Source organism: Syngnathus floridae, chromosome 1 (assembly GCF_059516105.1).
Source record: "Syngnathus floridae isolate MCC-2025c chromosome 1, RoL_Sflo_1.0, whole genome shotgun sequence".
Taxonomy (NCBI): domain Eukaryota; kingdom Metazoa; phylum Chordata; class Actinopteri; order Syngnathiformes; family Syngnathidae; genus Syngnathus; species Syngnathus floridae.
The window spans coordinates 14,638,050-14,665,407 of record NC_142413.1 but is presented as its reverse complement, the minus strand read 5'-3'; the positions used below and the strand labels follow the sequence as shown (position 1 = coordinate 14,665,407).

The 27,358-nt window shown below is 40.2% G+C and overlaps 1 protein-coding gene across 4 annotated transcripts; it reads right to left on the bottom strand.

The window, feature by feature from the left end:
* Positions 1 to 203: 203 nt before the first annotated feature.
* On the bottom strand, positions 204 to 27,013 carry slc36a1 (solute carrier family 36 member 1). Of its 4 annotated transcripts, XR_015858273.1 has the most exons (13): positions 26,825 to 27,012; positions 24,252 to 24,359; positions 21,596 to 21,710; positions 21,415 to 21,505; positions 20,454 to 20,542; positions 19,528 to 19,617; positions 18,640 to 18,724; positions 16,100 to 16,327; positions 13,798 to 13,896; positions 13,549 to 13,715; positions 12,779 to 12,948; positions 3,906 to 4,246; positions 204 to 3,781 (listed from the first exon to the last, which is right to left on the bottom strand). XR_015858273.1 is itself a non-coding variant. In XM_088374881.1 (12 exons), the coding sequence occupies exons 2-12, from the start codon at positions 24,283 to 24,285 to the stop codon at positions 3,993 to 3,995; spliced, it is 1,422 nt and encodes a 473-aa protein (XP_088231007.1). In that variant the 5' UTR covers positions 24,286 to 24,359; positions 26,825 to 27,012; the 3' UTR covers positions 204 to 3,992. The 4 variants fall into 4 exon arrangements, 3 of the variants coding, with proteins under 3 accessions (XP_088231007.1, XP_088231026.1, XP_088231017.1); XM_088374881.1 differs by having other exon boundaries at positions 204 to 4,246; XM_088374900.1 differs by having other exon boundaries at positions 204 to 4,246; positions 21,596 to 21,650.
* Between the last annotated feature and the right edge of the window lie 345 nt (positions 27,014 to 27,358).

The following is a 27,358-nucleotide window of genomic DNA, read 5'->3' as shown; positions in this document are numbered from 1 at the left end:
AGATCATTTTGACTTGGTCATCTTGTGAGTAGCTTTCAAGCTGAAAAAGTGTGGGCAACCCTGTGATAGAAGATAACAAAAAAGAACACAACAAAGAATTAATGATCACATCATTGAACTTCTTTCATTTGGTTTTGAGGCCTTTTCCCACGGTACCGTGTGTGTGAACCCCAAACGTTTTCTAAATTCTAAAAAAAATACAGTTTTGTCTTCAATATCCTTTATTTGTTGGCAGGGAAGTAGTAGTATAAATGGAAATGCAAATGCACAAACACTGCATTTGTCAACCAAAACAAATGACGTGCACTTCAACAGTTAAGAGTTATTACACTTTTACATGATTTGAAATGTTTCCCTCTGTCACAGTGTACACACAAAGACAATCAGGCTGTTTTTGTCCCGATTTTTCCCTTTCCCGAGCAGAGACGTCAAAAGCCTGCTAATTTTATGTCTTGTAAGATTAGCTTTTAGTTGGAGATGTGTCGAGAGTAGATCTGTCTCAAAAATAGGGTCTTGTCTCAATTATTTAGGTCCAATGGGGTAGCAGAATCCTGTTGCCAATCCTACAGGAGTATGAAATTAATTATTGAATGATTAATTTCATTATGTATAATAAAACAGCTGCACACAGGGGGAAAAGAAGAGTGCTTCAAGTAACATTTAGGAATAGTTACAATTTAAGCAGTTTCTCTTTCTGAACACTGTGTAGCACCCACTTAAAGATGTACATGACAAGACAAAGAACTCTGACGTGACATCAAGTCATATTGAGTAAACATGGGAGTAAATAAAGAAATTGAAGACTGATTGTTGAGAATACTAAAGAAATCAAACTTGAATGTCTGGTACAAGTCCTGACAGCCATGCCATCTTAATGTGAAACTCTTTGTGGCCAATTGAACGTAGGTTTCCAACTTCGAAGTAGAGTGCAACATAACTCGATGCTAATGCTAGTTTGTGACGAAGAAAATCCATGTGCATTTAAAGTAAACCATACCTTAATCAATTCTCTAATGACTTTCATGAGTCTGAGTTTTTTGTTAATGTCTGTTCAACAAATAGAGAACATAAACATTTGGGTTTTTTTTTGGAGGGGTTGACACCAATAACAATAAAAATCGGCAACACTTTGCCAGTACATTGCTGTTAGCACATGGCATACATATGTCATATCTAGCCACTCGGTTCCCAAAGCGCATTGCGTAGCGCAATGCACTTATTTAACAAAATGATAAGGATGTTAATTATTGTCACGGAAGCGTGATTGTGTTTTATGTTACCAGTTGTTGAATGTGCATCATTTAACGCTCACATTTGTCATTGGGAACAAACTGTTGATGCAACAAGCTGTTGTTGTCTCTGTAATACAAAGTGACATTTGTTAATTGTTTGCATTTGTTGCAAATGGCTAGGCGACATAATCATTAAAAGAAATTGGCCACTTAGGGTGATTGATCAACCATTAAAGGATGGGTTATTGCACGAAAATGGAAAAATCGAGATAGGTGGCTGATCGACTGGAGTTAGTACCACCTCATTTTGTTTGGAGGGGTAGTAGAAAAGTAGGTGCTCCAGACGACAGAAACACTTGGGAAACATCGGCGCATACACAGAAATGTGTTCTCAGCTAACCTTTCGGAGAACTAGATTCTAGACAGGAATCTTTATGTGTGGTGTTATGTAGGGGACACCGCACAAATACCAAAACTGTTAAATGCCTCATTCTATCTTTGTGTGGGATCGATCATAGATAAATCATCTTTTAAGATTTGGGCGTGTACCAGGCCTAAGATGCATGTATGAATCTCATAACAACTTACGGTTCTCACTTTATATATGTTACACAAACATAATGACATGTAAAATGACAGTGCCTTGTAATGAATTACACTTTCAACAAACCATCTACAATGTGCTGCTATGCTTAAAAGTAAAATCTATATTCCCTACACTTTCATTAGTTAAAAGATAAAAATGCAAAATCGGACAGTCAAAAAATAAAAATGTAATAACAAAAAGAACTGATAGAATTTGGTCATTGAAGGGGTTGGCTTTGCATGAACTTTCATTGGGTTTCTTAATCCAGTAATTCCTCATTGGTACTACAATCCTAACACCAAACCCTACCTAACCTTAAAGCAGTGGTTCTTAACCTTGTTGGAGGTACCGAACCCCACTAGTTTCATATGCGCCTTCACCGCAACCCTCGTTAGTGAAAAATTATTTTTTTTAAATTCAAGACATAGATGTTTTTACTAATGCACACAATGAGCTGTGCATGAACATCACCTTGTTCAAAGAACAAAACCAACACAATGCATGAACTCGCAACAAATTACATACTGGCAAATCAGAAGCTACACGATAAAACAGGTTTGTTCCGACCTCCTCAGTGGGGGCTCTGTCGAACCCCTGAGACCGACTCACCGAACCCCTAGGGTTCGATCGAGTCCAGGTTAAGAACCACTGCCTTAAAGGGACAGTAAAGCGAGGCCAACATTGGCACTTATCAGTAGGACTGTTAAAAAAAAGATGTCAGTGCTCAATTCCCCCCTGAAAACAAAGTGATTTAACAGTTGTTTGGAACAGAATGGCGGTGGACTTTCTGATGGCCACTTTTTGGGCGGGGTCTGCTTGATTTGACACATCAGCCAGACCACGTTACAAAAGGAAACAATCTCAATTTCTCTATTGGAAACTCATCACGTCATCAACCAAGACATGGAGGGAAGGGGTGTGTGGCCCTAATCCGCATTAAAAGTGGGTGTTTTTAAAGGCATTCGTTATTTCATTATTTCTCCAAAATGAATAGATAAAATATAAAATACTAACTTTTTTTTCCATTTTCCTGATAAAAATAAATACTTTAACTGGGCTAGTTAGTGAAAAATGAACAATCTTCACTTTACTGTCCCTTTAAAACCTATCTCCGCACCTGCCCTCAACGTTTGCTAAACGCCCTATAGTCCTAAAACTTCTGAACCCAATTTCAACTATGAACCTCACCACTGATGAATTCCCCAAATCTTAACGCAACATTCAACCGCTCATCTTAACCCAAACCTCTCAACATCTCAAGTTTAACTCGTAACCTAAACCTCCAGATCCCAATGCTAAATTTTAACCTCAATGCGGACTGCTAAATTTAACCCTAATCCCTCAATCCACCTCAATCACTTAACCTAACCTCAACCCAAACCTTCACCCAACAGTGTAGTTCAGTGTGGGGAAGCTAGAGAGAAACATTACAGGTGTATTGGCAGAAAGCGTTACATTTGGTTGAACGGCGATGAGATCAACATTCTTTTTGAATTTCCAATATGTGGAAGTTGCAAAGGTTTTCTAAAGTGCATTTTTGGACATCGTGGAAATTAAATTTCTGGAGATGCTCGCTTCATATGTGTACAATTAAGGGAAAAAAAACTTTGGTGTTAACAAAATGGCCATTGGTTGAAACTACAGTACTTCAAACTCGCCCATGTTAATGAATTCAAAGCACAACATGTTTAATGTTAAAATACACACTAAAATGACGGCCTCTGCGTTCTTTATGTCCATTGTTCCATTGTTTGTATTATTGCCAATGTTTTTCGTGACAGGTTCGGGTGAATTGTTATTTTATGTTCTATACAGCACTATGTTAGGGTAACACATTTTGTGAAAGCCCTAAATAAACAAAGATGTATTGTAATGTATAGTATTGTTTCCATGCTTTTTTACTGCATAAGGCAAAAAAAATCAAAGTTCAACTTCAATTTTGTTGATTGGGTCTTGGTAAAAACTGTAAATAAAAATGAAATGTATTAACAATCATGTCAGTAGATTTTAAAATAAAACATGCTTGAGGTAGCTTGACCAAATGTCAACAAACTCAAAATGTAAAAAAAAAACTAGCGAGCACCTACCTGACGGACACCATGGTGGACACACGCACGACACAGCGATGATAAATAAAAACACCTCGTCCGAAATAAAAAGTCTCAACGCCGTGGCTACTGGAGCTCATGTTTGAGCGCATTGCGGGCAACGATCTGCTCGATGGCCACGTACGTGCCCGCCAGGAAGCCCACCAAGCCAACGAGGCTGATGACCAGGTTTTTGGCGACTGATGCTGGCGCCAAACCCTCGCTGTGGAAGGTGAGCATTTGCAGGATGGGTGGGAAGATAAGCGCCAGAAAGCTGCTGCTGACTGAGCCCACGAGCGAGATGACCAGGTCCAACTCCGGGATCAAGATGGCGAGGGCGCCTGGTGATGACAAAAACATAAGGATAATGTTCAAATGTTCATTTTGTTGAAAAAAAAAAATGCTCTGACCTAGTCACAACACATTATTAAGCGTGTGCAAAGCAAAAAGTAATTTGCCCTTTACGACACTTGCTCCTGCACACACGCGGCCATTTCGTGGGCCTGGTCTGACAAAGGTGCTTTTGAATGCAATCAATAGCAGTCTGCTGCCAAATTAACCCAAGGGCCAATGCCAAGGTCGACTTTCATGTGACAGTAAGCAAAGGCGTCACTCAGCTATGAAAAGACGCTCTTCAAAAAACATTTAAGACTTTCTCGCCCATCAATGCAGGCGAGAGAGGAGGAGGCTGGGGAATTGGGCGACGGGCCTACCTCTGGAGACGAATCCCGACTTTCAAGTCAAAGCGCTAAGGTGCATGACTGCGGCTAAAAGACACAATTCAGCCATACAAATGGCTTTCATGTTACAGAGACAAAAGAAGAAAGATCAATGTCCTTTCCCCCTGTCCTCCAGCTAGCACCTCATGGAAGAAGACCACTTAATGCTAATGGATAATGATGCAGTACTAATGGATGAATGACGTTATGAAAAGTCATTTAACCTTGTCTACGGCGCAGGCCCTTCCTGATTGTAATAGCTGGCTAAAGCAGATGCTAAAGAAAATTGAAAAAAATAAAAAAGTGTATGTACAATGGAGGCACGCTGTGGTTAAAGCTTACAGTTTATGTAAAAAACTGTCTCTCATAGGTACTGTGTAGTTCTGCTAGCTGGCTAAAGCTAACTTTGTATGTAAAATAACGGTGTTTGTGGTCATGTCAGTTGAAGCTAATACTCACGGTGTAGGTAAAACAGTGTGAACATAAGACATGGCTGCGTGTTGATAGTGCTTCTTGCACTCTAGGAGCATCATGCTCATGCCGCATGTTTAAAAACCCTCTACACAAGTGTTGACCAGTCAGACCTCTCAAGAAAAATGATGATAAATGAGAAGCACAACACAGAACTACAGGTAGCAAAGTTCATATAAGGCTTGTTCGTAACTCAAGATTCCAGTTCCAACGAATCTTATTTGCCACCTAGGAGGTGAGGATTAGCTTCTTAGGGGGGAAGTTATCTGCACCACAGAGGATAATGGTTTGCCAGATAATGTTCAGCTAGTGCACAGGTGTCAGACTCAAGGCCCGAGGGCCAGATACGGCCCGCCACATCATTTTATGTGGCACACGAAGACAAACTGTGCATCAAATTCGTGTGTCATTACTAGAATTGCAAATTGTCTTCACTTTTAATATCTTTTTTTTTAATATTTGACCAGTTTTTACTGGAATGATTTGAAAACGAGTTATTTGTCAGTTTGTTTTGTAGCTTTTACTGTATCGTAATTTTCGGACTATAAGTCGCGTATTTTTTTCCATAGTTTGGGTGGGGGGGCGACTTATAATAAGGAGCGACTTATGTGGGGGTTTTTTTCAAAAAATTAAAAAAAAAAAAAGTCAAACCGCGATAAACAAACCGCGATGTAGCAAGGGATTACTGTAATTTGAATTTCAAGTGACGTCAGCAGCGCTACGTAGCGCGACGTAGCACGACGTATCGCGACGTAGCGGTTGTTTACAAAAAGGACAAAGATTGATCACGGGATGACGAGGATGACGAAGGGCCACACGTACTACCGGCATCATTAGCGGCTTTGTTTGTAAGTGACACGGAGGACGAAGAGTTTGAAGGATTTAAGGATTTGGAGTGACACAGAAGGTTTGAAAAACTATTATGGCTTTTACGCATGCCCGGTCCTACTCTACGGAGCTTTCTTTCAATAATTCATAGATTGGTTTCATTCTAAAATAGGGATTGAGCTTGGATTTTGAACCTGAGCTTTCAATGGCAAGCACAACTAAAGAAAAAAAGTTGATAAGACGGGAACATGGTGTTTCCAGACATGACATCTTCAGATTCAGATAACAACACAAAATAACCCAATTAGTCCCAGGATGAAAGTGTATACAAGTCAGAAAAGACTCTGACACTATTTCAATTCAAAGACGTCTGTTGGAGTTTTATTTTCATACATTGCATTCTTATCCAAGTTGTGTTGTCAGGCAATGAGGATCTTCTTTTCAACTTGCCACAACTCATCTTGTGAGTCATTCTGACAAATAAGGGTTATAAACTTGAGTTAACAAATAAGCTCGCCAAACCTAACATGAATGCAAGTGCCATCAGCTTTGTGGTTATTGAGTAACACAAAGGGCACTACATTTATTTTTATGCGTTTGAGAACACATTTCTTCTTGAAAAAAGCAAGAAAAATCCTGTCCAAACATTAAGGTTTGATTGCTCTGGACCACTGAAACAGATGACACTGCGTCCAGCATATTCAAACCAATGAGTTGGCGTCCTTGCTAAGTACTAACAAATGTTACCACCATCAGCATAAATAAGGCCAATTGGATCGTGCAAGTGTCGGTCCCAGAGGGCGATAAAACAACGTGTAAAAGAACAGCAAGCCCACATGGTGCATTTAGGAAGAAAATACAATACAGCTCTTACCGCAGATTGTAAATAACAGACATTGTCAGACATTTTTGCCAGTGTTTTATGGTATAATGCCCGAGAAAAAGAAAAAGCAGTGGAATGGAGGTTTGCGCTGGACGATTTACTTTGCAAACAGCTCACTCGTATGCCATGATTGCGATAAATTGTAGGGCTGTGAGTGTGAAGTATGACAAATAAATATGTTTTGCTGCTTGTTTAGCCCGCGTTTCATGAATAAATCCATATAAATATGTCCTGAAATGCCGATTTTTGTGTGCAGCTGCCCTGGATAGGAAAATAGATACGCTGAAAGACGGGACACACGCTCAACCACCCAAATGTACCACATTCACTAAGGTGGATTTGGCAAAGTGCACTTTGCTTGCAAAGGTTTTTACTACGAGCTTTAAGTATTTTTTCCACACGTGGATATGAAATTGTAAATTCATAGCATTGTTGTCAAACAAAATGCATTGTGTATACTGTAGTATTTGTTCAGTATACTGTATTTTATGGCTGCAACAATGAATCGATTTAGACAAAAATCAATTTTTATAAGTGTTGTGGCTCACGATTATTACATCAGTTATCTACTGTGTCCCCCGATTATGACCCTAGTCATCCGCTCTGCAAATGTGTATTTCAGCGTGCAGCGCTATGGGAGCCAGAGCTCGCTTTCAAGCTACATCGCTAAATAGCTAAATATGTTAAATTGGAATAAAGCACTGCTGGTCAATGATTGGATTATGATCAACCCAATCACAATCAAATCCTAAATCTTCAAAGCGCAGAGGTGAGTACAGCGATTTCCTACCTTTGATTTTGATTGATTTGAGAAGGAATAATGCGAACGTCCAACGGTCGCTGTTGAAGCCCATTTAGTAACAGAAAACCATATGTACCAAAATGAAAACTCATCCTACACACTCGTATCGTTAACGACTCAGGAGAAGCGATAGAACTTAAAAAGCTAACCGGCAGCGGGAGGTGGAGAAGCTGGTTGTAACGTTAAAGGTGAACAAAGGTCTGCAGAGCAAAAGGCTAGGAACATGACAGCCCCATTGAGCGTCGGCACAGGGATCCCCCGCGGCACGCCACCTTTGCACTGGAAGCTCGCAAAGCAGTCTCCCGTCCTTTCTGGTTGCCGTCAACAACTCAACAGTGCATGCGAGCCGCCCTGGACAGGAAAACACCACTTAAACGAACTGAAATCAGAGCGCACTCACGTCAAAACTGCGACAATCACGAAGTCACCTTATAATTCAACTTCCACTCTCATCACTCAAGACACAGTCAACAATCATTTCCCATTTATGTACACAACCTTTTTCACTCAAATTACATCAGCATATAGATATACGCTTTTTCCCATCAGGAACAGCACAGACACTATTGTTTACATTCAGATTAAGTTAACTACACCGTTACTGGCCAAGAAAGACCCCAAGTACACTTTAGGTCATGTGAGTTTTCTGAATGCCCAGTGGCAACGTACTGCCTGACACAGGTCAGTCTTGGTAATAAGGCAGACGCTGATGTGCGTGCACTGTCGGTCATTTCAAGTATACAGTACACTACATTCTATAAGCAAAGTACGTAATCTGGCCCAGTCTCAGTCTTTGACCAGCCCAAAGTATAAGTAAAGTGAAACTAAAAGCTAAAAATGCTTTCATGTGCATGCGTGAGGGCCATACAAGCAAGCAAGAGCTAAGAGCTTATGTTACCAGCCAAGGAACTTTGTTGCTGTGGAGCATTAAACGACACCTGCAACTATTTTTTTTTTAAATGGCAAATCACGACAATGCAAAAAGAGTTCATCATGAGTCACCATGTTAACAACATTTCCTGCATGTTCAAGGGAAGAGAGGAATAGAAAAAAAATCATCAATTGATTGATCGTCATTAATTTTATAACCCCTAAATCATTGATGATCAATGACTAAAGGCTGGAGACATGGAAAGGCCGAATGTGGACTACTTTCCCCAGGTATGCTGTAATAAGGTTAGTGTCTCTCGAGGGAAAAAAAAAAAAAAAAGAAAAGTTTAAAATTAAAAAAATTAAAAAAAAGCATGACACACCGTCGGGTGCTCATCTGAAGACCAAACTGTTAATGTATACTCCTTGGTTCCAGTGTATTCTTTCAATATTGCTGGAGACTTACCTACCATAAAATCTCTTATGTAATAAGCCCCCCAAAATCAACCTTAAAAAGTGGTTCTTTTTTCCCCGTGCATAACACGGAACCCTGATTTGCTGGTATCCATGATTATCATCTTGTTGCATTTAGGCAAGTGCACAAACAGTCACACTATGTACACCATTAAACATGATGGTTGAAATTTGCCCTGTTTTTCACTGTTTTGGTCAAGCACTTGCACCTTTTCCGTTTTGAAAAGTAGCGTGTACGGGGAAAAATGGATTTACTTACGTCAGCCTGGTTTGTTAAAATGTGATCATAAATGGCAACTATCAGGCTGTCACGATCAAAGCATGGAGAGTCATTTATATCTAATAAACTGCCTTTACAAAGTAAGCCAATATTGGAATATTAGTTTTGGATGGCGTTCTGTGTGTGATATGTTTTCATTCCAAATTAGAAAGGCAGGCAAGTAGTGCTCCAGTCTGACAACAGCTGCAGCAAAAAAGACCAAAGCGTCTCCCTGGAGAATATCAGGGAACTAGCAAGCGCTTCTTCATCCCCTCAAAGAACAAAGTCCTCTGAGGCATTTGCTAAGCCTGCGTTCAGAAAACGCCTCTCCGCTTCAGTCTTTCGATGTACTCTTGCAAAAGCATCTCGATATATCCTTCCGTTCTCGTTCCCCAGTTGCCTTCATCCCAACCCGAAGCCTGTCTTCTGAATTCCGCATTCAACACACGGCAGTGCTAATTAAATTATGGGATGCCTGCGGAATGACCTGCGGACGTGAAGTGGTGCATGTATGCATTTATTCCCTCTTATTGGCTTATCAACATGCAAGTGCGTAACGCTGTCCGCGTGAGTCGCTATAGGGTAGACTCACGGGCTTAATGAAAAAAAGTCCTAAGGCGAACGCAACCAGCACGGGGGCACGAGGATTCTGCTGGGATCTTCATTCAAGCTACAGGTTTTCCCTTGAATGGCTTGCAATGAATCCCATAATGCAGTGGTTTACAAACGGGGAGCACGCCCCCATAGTGGGGGGGTCTTTATGACTTGCACAGGGCTACCATGAACACTTTTCATTATTAAGTTATGCAACGTGCAGATCGAAGTCCTGTTCGCTGTTCCCGGCAGCACGTTTCCATATATAGTCAATTCAGTTCGCAACCCCGCCTGACCACCGACATGTTTGACCAGCGGCGTGTTTGAAGTATTCGAAGCGGAAATTTTGCTCCTTCACCCATTCCGCCCACATCGAATGAAGTGAACTTTTGGCCGCGTCGTATCGGCAACAGACGATTGGGGTTGACAATGTAGTTACTACATCACATGCATTCTCATGAAGGAGCAGACGCACAGCCAAATAAAGTTTTCAATTTGTTTGTTGTTTTTTTTTAACACAATGAAATTAAAACAGTTTGTTGTTTTTTTTTTAACACAATGAAATTAAAACAATGTGCGACAACAATTTCACTGCGGCATTTGGGACCGAGGGGCATACAACAATGCCAGCTTCTTTTAACAGCCGAGACCGAGACAAAAAAGGAGCAGCAGTCTTGGACAGCTGGGAGAAAAGAAGTTGGCAAATTCTATGAGGCAGCTGAATTTTTTACAACCGTTTCGCCGTCAACCAAGACAGCATTGTCTGGCTGTAGGTGTCTGGGGCAAGGGAGTTGGCAGTCTCTTCTGATCAGATGTAGAATCTATTAGGGCAAACAACAACCTAACACGAGAACGCGTATGATGTCGTATCCGCAAAAAATGCGCTGCAAATTCCAATATGATTTCAGTCTGAAAATTATTTTCCAGAGCCTTGCAAGAATACCAGTTGTGAACAGCTAAAGTATTAATCTGCTATTTAGAACACGTGTGAGTCATAAAAGGTGAAATGAAAAGGCTATTGTTAACATATTTTAGGGCAAAATGTTGCAGAGTGCAGCTTTAACTATACAAAAGTTATCTGGATGCTGTCACCCCCTCTTTTTGTTTTACATGTTTACATTTATTTTAAATATTCATAGTTGTGATTTGTTGTTGATTCAGTGTTGATTCACATTCAATTTGTTTTGCCGGAAAAAGTTACAACCTGACACTATTATTAATAAAATAGTTATTGACATTTAGCTTTGTTTCTAAACAAGCAAACTTTGTTACTGAATTTAAGAAACCTGTTGATTCTATACGAATAAAACCAATTGGTCATTGGTTGTACTGCATTAATCAGAAAAAAAAAGTGGCACAGCGTAGAGAACTGCTCCTCAAATGAAGTCACTGATTCGTACTTTGCAAAAAAAAAAGACCTTGAGCTTTGAACAGTCAGAATTAATGGTTCATTTTCTTTTTCCCTCTGTCTTGTATAGTTACAGTGAAGAAAACCAAGAACCAAACAGACACAGGCACTCTGGCGTTTTGGTTTGAAGCAAGCTTCAAAGACACGATTTTGGTAAATTTGTCTGAGTACAACTGAATTTTAAAACCATATTCTGGACAGGATGGTGACGCTAAATTGTGAAAATGCTTCACTTTTCCTCATTGTGTGTATGGAGCATGGCAGCAAAGTTTGGTGAGTCGCTATTAAATATGAAACTAATAATGCAGAGCTCAGAGTTTGACCAAAATATCTCACGTTTGATTCATAGCCACCCCCGTATTATCACAAGTGGGTAAATGCAATAATGCCACTCAAAACACTCCGATTTTATCTGCCCACATAAGGGGGTGCGAATTCCTATTCAACGCTCGTAGCTTTAATTAGGTTTCTACTCTGAGTCATACTGCACTGAAAGGAGAGAATTTTCTTTGAACTCCGATCAGACGCACAAATTAGCACAGGCGCAAAAACCAGACACCCCTTTTAAAGAGGATCGACACGACGATTGTATAAAAAAGAATAATGTGAGCTTTTGACAGCCATCTGGAGTGCATACGTGTCAACTCAACCAGAGGGAATGCAGATGTAAGAGTTATTGACTCATGATAAATGTAGGCGCAATAACATGTAATCTTAAAAGTGGGGGGAAAGGTGCTGCAGTACTGATGCGCTCACTGAATTAGGTAATGTTACTACCTGAGCGGTCTGAATGGTGGGTGTTTACAGGCAAAACAACCAAGTCCCTGGAATAACGATCAATCAACAAGAGGACTATACAGTCTGTTTAAAGGTAATGTCAGTTGGAGGGAACGAAGCAGGACAATATTACTTCCTATGCCGTACACACACACCTAACTGAAACTGCACACTAGTCCCACTCAAGCACCCATAGCCCTCTCTCTCTCTCTCGCAACTATCTATGTCCACTGTACAGTTTTAGCTGCTTAATAATTGTCATCCAAGGTACTTTTAGCGAGTAGGCAAGCTGTACTTTTAGCGAGTAGGCTAGCTGCTAAGGCTCATACTCGCGTTACATAAATTTGCCGAAATAAGACAAATGACACGTGTGTATGTGTGGACATGTATTTGTTTTGTCGTAGTTAGTTTGATATGAGGAGATCCCGAAGTATTTGCGAGGGCACAGCGGCCAGTTAAACTGACTTACATCTGAAACGCCAGTTTGTGTGACGCTGCGCAGGTCTTTTCTATTCTAAGTATGGGGGAATGCTGACGTACCCTGAATTTTGAGGTGCAGTGGAAATGCAAACCACGATTCACAGGGCCCTTTTACCAGGAGCTTCTACTATTAGGAATACAAAGTTGCGGGGCTTATTGGCAGAAAAGGGTTAGAAACTGTGTGTTTTGCTGTTTCTTTGGCTTTTGTGTGTGCCACTTGGGGGATGACCATAGAAAGGGAACTTATGGCATGTGACACGTTGACAGCATGTTGTAAAAGTGATTAACAGTGACATAATTTAACTCACATGTGAAGACGACAAGGATGGCGCGGAGCAGGAGGTCGACGGCCATCTCCCATTGCTCTGACACGCGGGCTACGGCCGATGGGATAAGAATCTCGGCAGGGACGTAAAACTGCAGAGCGAAGGTGATAAAGATGCCGAAGCAGTAGAGCAGCTTGACAGCCTGGTAGGTCCTGGATGAAAATGAGAGAAGAAAGAAAGCCAGAGCATGTATTGTGTTGTATAACAAGCATCAGTGCCTTCTATTTTTTTCCTTCTTGTGTGATGCCAACACAAAAGGGAGAAAAGAAAAACACTGCGTCCAGCCATGCAGAAGAAAATATATGGATGGATTATTATTATTATATTATTAGGAATGAGATAGAGGAAGATAGCTCTACTATTTTAAAAAATGCCAGAGGAAACAAGCATTCAGTCTTTTCCAAAGTCAATCACTTAACCCTTTAACGTTTGAGCGTACGACATGTTGGAGAGTTGCTATGTAGAGAACAGACTGGATGATTTGCATCACCAACTTGCACTTATGTTAAACGCACAAAAAATAATGCTATAGGGTTTTAAAAGCAGGATGATTTTGAGGTGCTGGCTGCACACACCGGAGAACGCCATTTTTTTAAACAAATGTTTCTGCTGGTAATATATCCACATTTCTTTATACAGTTGCTTCTTAAATCAAGAGCCTTTTTCTGAATAGTGGATGCATAGCGCTGCTCACAAAATGTGGCAAGACCTCAAAAATACCATCAAGGTCTTCTACAGGGGCTTCTTCTTACCAGCAGTTAGGCAGGTTGAGGGTGATGCTGCCGCCGATGTCAGCGCCAAAGCACATATACCCGATGGTGCCCAGGCTGATATAGAGGAAGGTGACGATGCCCATTCCCAGGTAGAGGACTAGGGGGAAACTCTGTGGCCTGTGCATCTTGTTCTCAAGTGGGAGGACCTAGAGACAAAAGCAACAAGTGCGCATCTAAGTATTTGCTGTGTGTGCGTGCAAGGGCCTTCTTTGTTGTTCCGACACGTACCACTCCGATCCCTTCAAAGGCGAAGATGGCCGTACCGAAGAAGAGTGGATAGTTTTTGGCTCGGCCCACCATCGGAAGGTCGATGGGGAATTTTATGTGCTGGAAGGGGAAGAAAATGCAAGAGAAAACTATTTATTTGTACTCTTTTTTTTTTTTTTTTTTTAATTATCTAACTAGCCTCATCGAGATTAAAAGGTCCTTTACAATAGAATAACCACACTCAGGACTTGCATACCTAACCAGGGCTTGGAACCCAGTCAAAAAGTGCATCACAAAGAAGACAAAAACATTTGTCACTCTGAAGTACAAGTCGCATTTGGGGGGGGCATTTATTTTACCAAAATAACAGAGAGACAAAGAATAGTACAGCTTGGAATCGCTTCCCAAAATTCCTCTTCCCTAATCGTTTCAACCCCACAAGTTTTGCTTTTTGCGGAGTGCCATTGAACTTCCCTGCCATGCTCTGCATACACGCAATAATGATGATTAATGCATCAGCCATCTGTCTAGTAAACAAGGTTCAAATATGGTGGCAAGCAAATAAAATCTCAAAGACGATGCCATCTTTGTGAAACCCCTGGAAATTGCCACTACACTCCACAGCAAAATGGCAGCTCTGCTGTGTCTTTTCAAACATAGCTCCAACAAATAGCATCCGTAATATGATTATAACAGGCCATTTTTAAACTGAGGAGCTGCCTGATGCATTTACGGCACAGCAATCCCTTCAGACCCAGACTTCCAGATACTTGATCCAGAGCAGGATCACAGACCTGGTGTGCATGTGGATATACCGTATTTTCCGGACTATAAGCTGATACTTTTTGCTCAAGTTTTGAACGCTGCAGCTTGTCGTTCGGTGCGGCCTATTTATGGCTTTTTCGTGATTTTTGTGATGATTAATACACTTCAACACTCGTAAAAAGGCTGCGGACCGCTGTTGTGCGGCACCGCTTTGCTGGGCGGAGGGATACGTGACACGGTCACTGGGGAGAAGCGTGGTGTGTTGCTCGCACGTCCATCCACCAGGCGAATAGTGCCGTACAATTGACACGAAGAAGAGACAGAACGAGATCATTACTGGAGAAAGGAAGCTTTTATACACAAACCCTCATTATGCGGGACAAAAGAGAAATGCATGATGCCGCTTTTACGTTAAAAGCAGTGAATTTGGCTCTTAACGAAGGAAATATAGAGCTCCTTGTACTGTAGAGGCCGACCATTAGAGGGTACTGGGCTACTGTTGATGACATCTTGTTGCGTCACCCTTTTTCTTTATTTTCCGGTCACGTCTACTCTGGAGCTATACACGTAGCTCGTATTGCATTGCCAACTTTGCCCCTGTAAGTGGTCCCATTTTATTTATTATCAGCTGTGTGTTGCTCGTGTTCCCCTGCACATTCAGTTTATTATTGTCGTCGCTGAGATTTATACATGTTTGTATGTTTGCAGAGCTCCTTCATATCTGTCAATGAAGGTATTGTTAATAAAAAGGTATGCGTCCCCCAAAAAAACATCTCTTTCCTAACAATATTCTTTGTGTATATTCTCTTACAAATGGTCATGAAACATTAGAAAAAAAACAGCATTTTATATCCAGTGCGGCTTACATATGAACAAAACAAGATTTTTCCCTAAATTTAGCTGGTGCGGTTTATAATCAGGTGCTGCTTATAGTCCAGAAAATACACATAACTCACAATTGAAAACCTTAACACTAGATTGAAACCATAGCCCAAGTTTTTCTGTTATACTTACTATTAAATTATTCTTTAGATTTGGTCTTAAAACTCACGTCCAAGACCAATAGTCCACAGATAAGACAGTTCTTTTTTTAAATAATTCAAATAGATTTGACAAGCAAGGGGGGAAAATAAATCAATCTAAAGTTTTTGTTGGACTTAAATGTCATCAGTTTGAAAAGGAAAAATTCCCTTCACCATTCAAATGTTCAATCAAAGTTGTGATTCGCTGTCTGTGCCCAACCACTTTACTTTAAGTGTCAAAGTGGACAAATAGCTTTTTATGCAAATTTACAGCAGGCATATCTCACAGGCATTCATAAAATTTAGACTCATCTGACCAACTCACACGTAGTGAGTGAGCATTGAACCCTCGCCACCCCAAAAAACTATATTATACTGTGTGTGTGTGTGTGTATATACATGTAAATATCCACACACACCATATATATATTAAATTTTGTGTGTATACATGCGTGCATATGTACGTAAGTATGTTTGTATGCATGCATGCATGCATGTATGTCTGTATGTACCCCTAAACACTCGGTGCGCTTTACCGTGATGGAGTAAAAGTAGATGAGGACCAGGCTGGCGGCCATGACCAAGTTGGCGATGAGCGAGAGCGGCGCCAGGTACTTAAGGTTGGGCGTAAAGACCAGCAGGATGAAGGCAGGCAGGAAGCAAAGCATGTAGAGGCGCGAGTCAAAGCTGGGCACCAGCACCTGCGTCTGGTTGCCGCCGTCCACCTGGCAGTTGAAGGTTGTGGCGTTGGCGGCTTCCACCACCTGCCAGAAAGGAAAAACAAGGCAAATGCACTTACTACTTTTCTAACGATACAATACACCTAAATCTCGATTTTACACAGACTTTGGGGTTCAGAATTTGGGAATTGTGTCTTTTTTTAGAAAGGTATGTTTTTAGGCAGCCGAAGGGGTCCTTTGTTACGTTAATTTTGGTCAGTCATGTTGTTGGGCAGCCAAAGGGGTCCGTTTGCTCGACACACATTGAAGTCTGTTGACATTTATTTAAAAGAGAAGCAATACGTAGATGACAGTATCAGACGGATTGAATAAGTCATTTTGATGCTATGTGAATTGGATGAGATTAAAGCAGCCACGTATTCCACTATATTGTGTCCGGCCACGCTCTACGACTTGAGTGAGTGTGTGGATGAGGTGCTTCGTACGGTCATATCATCCATTCAAAATTGAAAATGTATTTGACAAAAAAAAATTGAGGTCCATGACCAAGCCGCGTTGGAAAGTCGCGTAGGATCGAAGCAAGTAAAATCGAGATTTAGATGTATAAACAATGTACGGTTATGAAGTCAAAAACCATGTCCAAAAAAAGTTTTAAAAAGGCTTTATTGAGATTGAGTTGCGATGATGAATCGACATTTTACCCACAGTGCAGATGATGGATGGATGGATGGATGGATGGATGGATGGATGGATGGATGGATGGATGGATGGATGGATGGATGGATGGATGGATGGATGGATGGATGGATGGATGGATGGATGGATGGATGGATGGATGGATGGATGGATGGATGGATGGATGGATGGATGGATGGATGGATGGATGGATGGATGGATGGCATTTTAACCGCAATTGTAACCAAAATGTGTTTTATTTTAATGAATATGCTTCATAAAACAAATATTTCTTGAACATGCCATAAGGTCAATGTAAAACATTTTAGATTAACAACTAGTCAAACGGCATGTTTTTCCTAAGAGTCTTTACACAATCAGAATTTGTGGGGCAGATAACTGCTCAATGATCCCATCAGAAGATGAAACAACAAGTATTAAATAAGTTATTTTATTCATTCATTCATTCATTCATGAATTCATTTTCAAAATGGACAGTGTAAATTAATAAATATTTCCATGCAAATATGACAGATTATACCCGCTGGCTGTAGTCCCTTGTCATGTTGATATAAAATTTTAAGTCGGGCTGTGAAATGATTTTTAGAACTGATTTTCTAACAACCCCCTCCCCTGAGCCATCACCTTATCATGGTGGACAGGTTTGGGTGACCAACGATCGTAGGAACTAATTTGCCTGGGGCAGTCGAAAGCACAACTCCAAAGACCCCTATGGTGAATAGGATATATGTGTTTTGTGGACTTGGAGAACGCCTCGGTGGGGGGTGGTTCAGGAGTACGTGGTACTGCAATCCCCCGATACAAGCGGTTGGATCCAATGTATGAACCAATGTATCATTGAGTGCAGATAGTCTGACTGACTGAGGGGGGGTGACGACTTACGGCGTATATACGTTTATATATAGATATATATATATATATATGAATTTAGATGCGTATAGCGGTCAACAAGTGGTTAATGCATCCGCCTCACAGTTCAGCGGTCTTGGGTTCAAATAGAGGCTCAGACCTTCCTGTGAGGAGTTGACAAGTTCTCCCCGTGTATACTATATATGTGTCCCCGTGTTTTCGCAGGGTTCTTAGGGTGCACATTCCAAAAACATGCATGGTGGGTTAATTGTCTGTAGGTGTTTGTTTACATGTGCACTGCAATTGTCTTGTGATTGGTTCAGGGTCTAACCCGCCTCCTCTTCAAAGACTGCTGGGATACCCTCCAGCACACCTGCGACCCTTGTGAGGATAAGTATGGATGAATGAATGAACAAATTAATAATTTATTAATTATTACATCGACAATTCTAATCTTATACTGAAAAAAAATTTTTTGTTCCATTGAAATCTTAACCCTGGTTTGAAACCTCAACAGGCTTTTAATCTTTATTTGAGAGTGTAAATTAAGACTTTTGTAAATTGTCGGTCAGACTTTTGGTTCCACTTCACATTTGAAAGCTTTTGGCAACGTCTGAACCACCAACAACAGAGAGGCACTGCCACCTAGTGGCCTTCCAAGACACTTACATAAATCCTGTTTTGTTTGAGGTTCAAGCGTAACAATAAGCGTGGGTGTCAAAAAGGTTTTTCTTTTGCAGCATGAGTTTGAAAGACCATAGCATTCATTTGAGGCCAATGGTTAAAAGACACAGTGATCACAAATAAAATGGAGGTAGCTGAAGTGAGTACAAATGTTGTGTGTTTGTTACCTGCTTGACATTGTCACTTAGGAAAACAAAGTAAACGCAGCAGAAGCCAAGCTGGGTTATGATAAGAAACAAGTTGACTATCCGTCTGAAAAAAAAAAAGGCACACGGATTGATCATGACAAGCTTACACAAGTGTAGAATTGACTGCAATACAACAACAGTATACAATACAACACAACTTACTACCGTATTTTCCACACCATAAGGTGCACTTAAAAGCCTTTAATTTTCTCAAAAAACAAAGGTGCACCTTTTGTGTGGACCGAATTCCAAAATTTATAAATGATGTTGTGTGGCTGCCGCCACATGCAGGGCCGTAATATGTACCGTAATTTACGGACTATAAACCGCACCGGACTATAAATCGCACCAGCTAAAATTAGGGGAAATTAAACCAATCTGTTTGTGCAACCCAAACAGCATCAGGACCCTCTAAAATGGCAACGACAAAGAGACATATGCTTACAAGGAACAATTCAGGCTTTCTGGAAAGCCAGGATCATTGCCAAAGCGCAACCTGACAACCACAAGACAATGACGAGATGGAATTTGGCATGTTTAATGGCGAACTTGCCCAACTGTTTAATTTGGATACAGAAGATGAGGGCTTGGATGGATTTGCGTATGAATATTGATCAGCAATAATGTGAGTACAGTACAGTACATGGTTAAATAGTAGAATAAAGTACAACCAAACTCACTGGCTTGCTCCTGTGACATTTTTCGTTTACTGTATGTCATGCCATGCATGCGCCCTATAATGCGGTGCACCCTATGTGAGAATTAAGTGCAGAACAGCCACCGCAATTGAGTCTGCGCCTTTTAACCAGAAGCGTCGTATGGTGTGGAAAATACGGTACTCATACTGTAGAGACATTTTTAACTTACTTTCCCCAGTGCGAGTGTCTCCTGAGCCACGACACATTCTCCATGCCATACTGGACCGCCTCGCCATAGGTCAGAGACTGCCTGTTCATCCTGAAAAGGCAAAACAATTTTTACAAGGACATTTATAAAAGTCTAGACCAAGATTATTATAGCTATTGAAAAATAACTACAACTACAATTGGGGGGAAGAAACATTTTGTTAACAAAACAAAATAAAAACACTTTTTGAACAGGAAAGGGAAAGCTCCTTTCATGCTGAATTGGTTCAGAGGGTAAATTATCTTAGCTTTGTTGTTTTTTTTATCTACAAAAGAAGCCACTTGGCAAAATTGGTGCGAGCACAGTTAAAGGTTATAACAGTTTTTGATTTTTTTATTAGATCTCGCTTGATTTTTTAAGTTTGACTTTTGGTTTTAAAATACAAATAATTTTAATTGAGTTTGTACATTTTTTATTAGTTTCTCAAATATGGTTTTATTAATTATTTTATGCTTGGTTTTTGTTTTCTTGTTTTTAATATTAGTATTAATTTTATCCTTTGTTTTTCAAGGTATTTGTTGGGTATGAGAATAAAAAAAAACAGTCCTAAAAGTTTTTTAAAAAATTATTAACTTAGAATTCCATTGACCGTGAATACTTGGTTAATAAATAGAAAAAAAAGAAAAAACTGAATTCTCATTTTTCGCACGAAGTAGTAACGGTATATGCATTATTTAGAAATTTAAATACCAATGTTCGTATTGAAATATCCAACACAGTACTTCTTGTTGGACGCTAGAGGGCACAGGTGTATTGAAAAACAATTAGAAGAGAGGTTTACCTTGCCAAGCAATGCAGTCAGTGTCCAACCTCAGAATTACCACACTACAACACCCCCCCCACACACACACCCCCACACACAAAAATAATAATAACATGCCACTTACTTGGCACTGAGGTGGTGGGAACAGTCGACCAGCACCCTCATGCAGTGCACCGCAATGAGGCCCATGCACAGCAGGCTGAGAGGACCCAACTGGACATACACACCACAAGAAAAAACACACGCACAAACACACACAAAGACATTTAAAATGATGAATTTCAATACCAAAGACAACATTTGCTGGTGTCAGGTCGAAACATCTTAAATCACAATCTGGTAAAATGTGTATTTAAAAAAAAAAAATCTATATCATTGGTCAGTCCACACGTGAAGGTGTTGTTTTTAATAAGTATTCATCAATCTCATGGTTTAAAAATGGCTTGCTCTTTGATGATACAATTATGCCATTTTTGGGGTTTCCTGAAAAGTGACTATCTTGGAGTTATAAAGCTTTCACCAGCAACTAACCAAAGGCATTAGTTTACCAAGAGAGGCCCAGCCCGTGAATAGTGAAATTCAGTATACAACAGACGCCTATTCATATAAAGGGGGTGCTTCCAACCTCAATGGGAGACCGACTTCTTGTAAATTTTAGAGAATAGTTTCTTGATACTTTAGTGCAGGGGTCACCAACTATACAAGTCAGAGGGGCAGAATTTTACCAGACAGTCCTCTTGGGGGCCAGACCCACAAATAAAAATTAAATAAAATTAAGTTTTGGCATTATAAATATTTGATGTTTATTGTCTATATATTCTTTTCCATTTAATTACAAAACTGAAGGCATTTTCAGCCTTTATAATCTCAGTTGCTGTTTTGAGTTGCTTTTGTGTTAAGACAAATTTGTCTTTAAAGTAGAACAGGAAATGGCCATTATAACTCTGACCCTAAAATGGACATTTCTAACCAAAACGTTTGACTGCAATAGAGCCCAAATTGGGCACGGTTTTGTCTACTCATGATAGACATGCCAACTAAATTTCATGTAAAAAGCTTTGCGGGTTAATTTAAAGGGTGCTCACCACCAGGCCTGCATTCTTGACTGCCAAGGGCAGACCCAACAGCCCGGTGCCAATGTTGCCCTTCAACAGGTGGATCAGAGTCTGACAGAAACTGCACAAAAAAAAAAAAAAAGGGGGGGGGGGTCATTTGCCCATCACACAACGAGGCTATATGCGGCCGCATTTCTATTGGGCTACGTACGAGGTTCCCGTTTGCGTGCCGATCCTCTCGTAGTGACGCTGTGTTCGTGAGGGTCCTGGAGGGGAAGGACACAGAGCATCCAATTCGGATGGGTTTTGATCAGAGAACAAAGACCCTGTAAAAGGGTGAGAAGACAGACCTCAGCAACACATCCTGCCGCAACTCATTATCTTGTAGACAAGAAATACAAATGCTTAAGAGTTACAAATTCTAGAAACTAAACATCATCTGACTGCTAGCAACACTGACTGCGCTTTTGTAAACTAGCTTCAGACTCTGTTTGCAACTACTATATGTTCTTAGAAGTGCTAGTGTACATCAATGGGAAAAACTTCAAACTACAGAAACTGCTTAATATGTATTACTGTATAATTAAATATGCATGTACATACTGATTGAAAAATATCTTCCAAATAAACACAATTAATCACCAGCCCTAACCTACAGACCATTCCTTCTGTCAATTTCCTTGAGTTGATTTTTTTGGCTTGAAATTGTGGCATATACATAGACATGTGCTGATCAACGCATTTACCACATAGAAATGTGCTGGTCAACACATCTGCCAAAATGCCGCCGTCTGATGCTCAAGGGGAAGTGAGCATTGACTGGTGTGAATGTGATAAGAGATGACTACATATTTTCGCAACGGCAGGAGGAATATGCGCTCGTGATGTTAGACTTCAACGAGTCAAGTGAACACGAGGCCAAGAACATGTATGGTCACATGACATGGTGGTCACATGTGGTCTCACTTAAAAGTGCTTCAGTGAAAAACATATAACGATAATAAATGCACTATGAAACTCCATACATGACAAGTAGTAAAGTTATAGCGCCAGTACCTAAAGAAAAACATGTAACTTATCAAACTCAGATAATTATAGGTCAATTACTTGAGCAAGTATATTATCAAAACCTTTAGAGCATTTTTTTTTTCCTCAAGATTCTGTCCTTGCTGTTATGTTTCTCTGTTTTGACACGACAAAATTAATTCTGAGAACAAAAGAAGTCGTGTTTGGCCTCAAACTAAAGACGGCACTCAGCAAATGTCACACTTGGTAGGAGAGTGTTGAATGTAGCATGCCGCCGTGGTATTATGATGCATATGTCGAGCTTTAACATCCTCATTTTAACAGTGCAGTGTCAGGCTTTTAGCAACACCAAAAAAATATCTCATTGGACTGTATGCACGCATCTATTCCACATTTGGGGAACTGAACACATGCTAATGTCGTGGCTATAGCGATAGCCTCAAACTCTGTGAAACACACTCCCAATTTGCAGAAATTACATCAAGTTACCATAAATTACGTTTTACTTCATTATTTGCTCGAGTTATCCAAGTGTCGACGATGTGATCACTTTTCTGTTTGATGGTGCATGCAGGCTTATTTTGACATGCTCAACCCAGCTTTGTTTAGAGGGCACAAAAACAACAACAAAATAGAATAGAAAGCTTTTAATGTCACATTCGATGGTGCACTGCAGGTGCAAATTAATTGTGCTTATGCAATCATAAGCGACCATCAATAATAACATAATAATGACAAGAATATACTCCTAACCGCAGGATGAAGATACCTGTTTCCAGAGAGGGTGAGAAAGAGAAAGAGGGTGAGAAAGAGTGCAGCTTCGTGACAGACAGACTGCCTTTGTCTAGTTAATTACTAAATAGTTTGTTAAATAGTTTATTCAGAGTGTATAAACGTTATATTTATTCTATCTAGTTGTTATGATTGTAGTATAACTCAACGTCCAAAATACGCAGTTCAATATTATCGTCCATTCCTGGAATCATGTTATCTCAAGATGTCAAAGCTTAGGGCATCTATCTACAACGATTATATAATGTCGGCATCCAACGTGTCCCATGGACCTGGTCCACATTACATAGATAGGCGGCTTGCTCACTGGTAGCACCCTTCAGTCTTTTTGAAAATAAAAAAACACTCATGAGCTCAAGCGTCTTAAGTGTACTATTGTAAATCATACAATATTGTAAGTCAAGTGTTAGCAATATGGCAGTGGAGTTGAAGTGAATACAAGTTCACTGTACCTGCATCCGGCATGTACACAGAAAAGTCTATTTACTAATGGAGGTGCGATTAGCATGCTTGCAGTCCCCATATGGCCAGGCTTATCTGTTCAGCATTTGGCACCTATGACTAGGGATGTCGCAATAATCTAGAAAACAATGAATTACACGATAATTAAACATGAGCTCGATAAGTTTGTCGGGCTGGATAAATCTTTACCAAAGACAATTGGTGATGAGTTAACTTGTATGTGTCACAAGTTGCTACTGACCCCCTAGGCGCCTGTTTAGCGTAATGAGTAAACCTTCCTTGACAGTCACTTTGAGAGGCGGGGCACATGGCGCATGAGAGTTCAGCGTGAAAACCCGAGAGTAATGGAGACAGCAATTTGAAAAAAATAAAAATAGTGTTGGTGTCTGCAGCGTGGTTTCATGCGGCAGGATATCTCGGCACAAATTTAGCCTCGGATCTCCCTCCCTACATTCGTAGTTCCGCCCCGATTCTCGTAACGGCTCCAAAGATAAACTTAACAGATAATATCAAGTAAACAACAAATAAAATTTCCTCTTCAATGAAATAATCTTATATTGTTTGTAAACATCCAAGACACTCCATACCTTCCCCTCGAACGTCATCGCTGGAGGACATCATGTTGGCAGTGTGTCTCCCAACCTCTCGGGTCCTAAAAACTTTCCGTCAGCGAGTTCAGCATGGATGTCGCTTATCTGTGGGGAAGAATTCAAATGTATTTAACGTCAACAAACAAAGCTTGTCAATGACCACCTTTGCAATAACAAAAGGCACAATTACATTCAAAGACTTGGAGCCGAACAGTGACAGCTTCAAAAGAACCTGCTTCATAGCCAACCAAATAAAATGAAAGCAGAATTCAGGTATATGACGAGAGGAAATCAATATTTTGCTGGTGTTTTCCGTAAAGCCTGGTGGTGACGTGTTGGCTGGGGTGTAGCGGTTGCGCGTGCACGTCTCAGAACGGAAACACCAAATAAACATTTTGCCCCATTTTATATGAATTTTGAGATCGACTGGAGCCAAAATCGTAATCATGATTACAATTCCCAATGGAAAAATACATTTTCCCTGCCAGTAGGACTTTAGTCACAGTGTACCATCAGAGGGCAAAGTGTCTTTATGATGAGCAAATCAGCTCTTTGGTTTTACCACACAATGAAACTCCGTGACGCGACTCTCAGCTTGTATCAAATCAATGGCAGTGTACTCAGTGAGATATATTAAAAGCAGTCCAGCAGTAAACGGGAGCAAATATAACTTTTAATAGGCTATATGAGCAAATACACTGAACGTTTCCTATTATGATCACAGACACAAAAATAAAGACAGTATCAGTATTAGCACAATTTGGGACGAAAGGAAAAACACTAAACATCAAATATTTAACCCAGGTCTAAAGTCTAACCCAAAATTATATCTTAAAAGCTCTTGAATTATTTTAAAATCAAGTACTCTACCGAGTCTCTCATTTCAGTTTTCATACTTTTTTAAACGATTTCTGTCTGTCCATTAATCATCAACTTGGTAACATTCGTGGTAACATCTGTTTTGTTTTTTTTTTTACCCTTTCTCCGTGACATGTCACGTAGAAGTTCTTGTAAACAAGTGAAGCTTAGCCTGGCAGGGGTGCAAGGAAACCCGAGTGGCCCACCAGGATTGTAAAGCACTGGAGGAAACCCTTGTATAAAAAATAATAATAATAATAAAAAAACAACGAAAGGGTTGTGTGTTTAGCTTTATGTTAAATGTTTTATGTCAACTGGGCTGTCACGAAACAGTCTTAAAGCATTGCGCAGGAAGAGTAGAATTAGTCACGTGCTTGCAGCAAGCAACACTGCATGCAAGGTGGTGTTCACACACTGCATTGCATGGCCTACTGCAATGCCTTTGCATGCAGGCAAATATAATCACATTCACAGTTATGATAGTGCTTTATAAAATTAATTTCATTGTTTACATTATACTTTATTATGTTATATAATACAGTGGGGATTACTAAAAACAAATAGTTGTGTTCTTGGGGGACTGGAAGAAACTAACGGCATTTCATTTCATTTCAGTGCAATGTAGCTTGAAGATTAAGGCCCAACTTTAATGAAAATGTCTAACAATAATGTACATTTCTTTCTTCTATTCATTTTTTAAAATCACACGTTTATGGATACACCTTCTCATCCCGAACAGTAGCTGTAATGCTACTTGCAAAGAGGAGTGTGTTTGCAGCCCAGGGTCATGTACTTATGACAAACAACTCACTTGTCATATTTTATTCCAACACTGTTTGTTTTAAGTGAATATAAAAAAACTAGTCCAACCCAACTCAAAATCACAAAACAGACATGGTAAGAACTGAGATTATAGCGTTATTTATACTAGAGCTGAACGATTAAGTTTAATTGCCTCCCGCCGTCAATATAGTGTTTGCAATTTAATATGCGATTTTTTTTTATTCAAAGTCACCTTCTCGCATATTACACTAACAATACACTAACAATAAACGAATCTGTATGACTATAAATAACAGATTGATTAGACAGAACTGTTTTGATGATCTTCTAAATTTGGTTGACGCCGAAATAAAGGCAAATGAACCACGAATTCATATGAGATATTAAATAATAATGGTAATATTTATTTATCTACTTGAATTACAGTTTGAGTCAGACTTTTAACGCACCTCACGAAATTCTACACAAAAGTGTGGCAGCTACAATAATGCAACCAAATGTCTGGCATTATTAATGTTTCATGAAACTGCGTGAACAAGACTTGTTCAACATAAGAAAACCCAATCCGGGAAAAATCTTCTCCCATTGACAAATCACCGGATGGGCACAGGCCAGGAATATTCCACCGACGAGAAGGCTTCACCTTGGAGGTGGCTACGCGGACCATAAACATTGAAACCGCACCAGGGCTACTACTAGCCAGTATCACGCAAAGATAACACGACTCGGGTGATCTAAAAATAGGATTCGTGACGACAGGTTACATGAAAACGACAAGTTAATCGCGCCAATTTAAACCTGTTACGACCGCGCAAGCCATGAAATAGTAAAACAACACAAATCAACGAAGCTAGTCGACGTTAGCCATCCTTGAGACAGTTAACGCGGATTTCCAGTGCGCCATACACAATATATTTTTGTTCTATTACCTCAGTAAAAGGAGTCGTCCACTCTGTCGACCGTCGACGCGGTGCTTAAGGGTCCCCGCTAATTTCTCCAAAAAGCTTTTGTGCTCATCTTGCCATTGTAGATTTGACAAATTGCAGTGAGCGTCTGCGCTCGCTCGGATGCCACGAAAAGTCGGCCAGAAGCCAGCCGCGAAGTCACGTGACACGAACCCGGAAGTAGCCTCCCGTGCGCGAAATCGTACTGTTGCTATGGAAACAACACTTGTTGTTTTTTTGCGGCCACACGGCCGCAGGACCATGTAACAAATACAAACACACTTTTTTAATTCGCCAAAACTTTTTTTTTATGTGGAGTTTGTTGTTTTTTGTTTTTTTCTTTTCCTTCATGAGCAATATGTTGGACTTCAGTTGCAGTTGCAACTGCGGAAGGCAGCAAAGCTCCATCAAACACCATAATGGACGCAACCCATAGAATAGCGTGAAGCTGTTAAGAAATGAATGAATAACAAAAATAATAGTCCTACAAACAAATGTATTACCATGAATTTCATTATT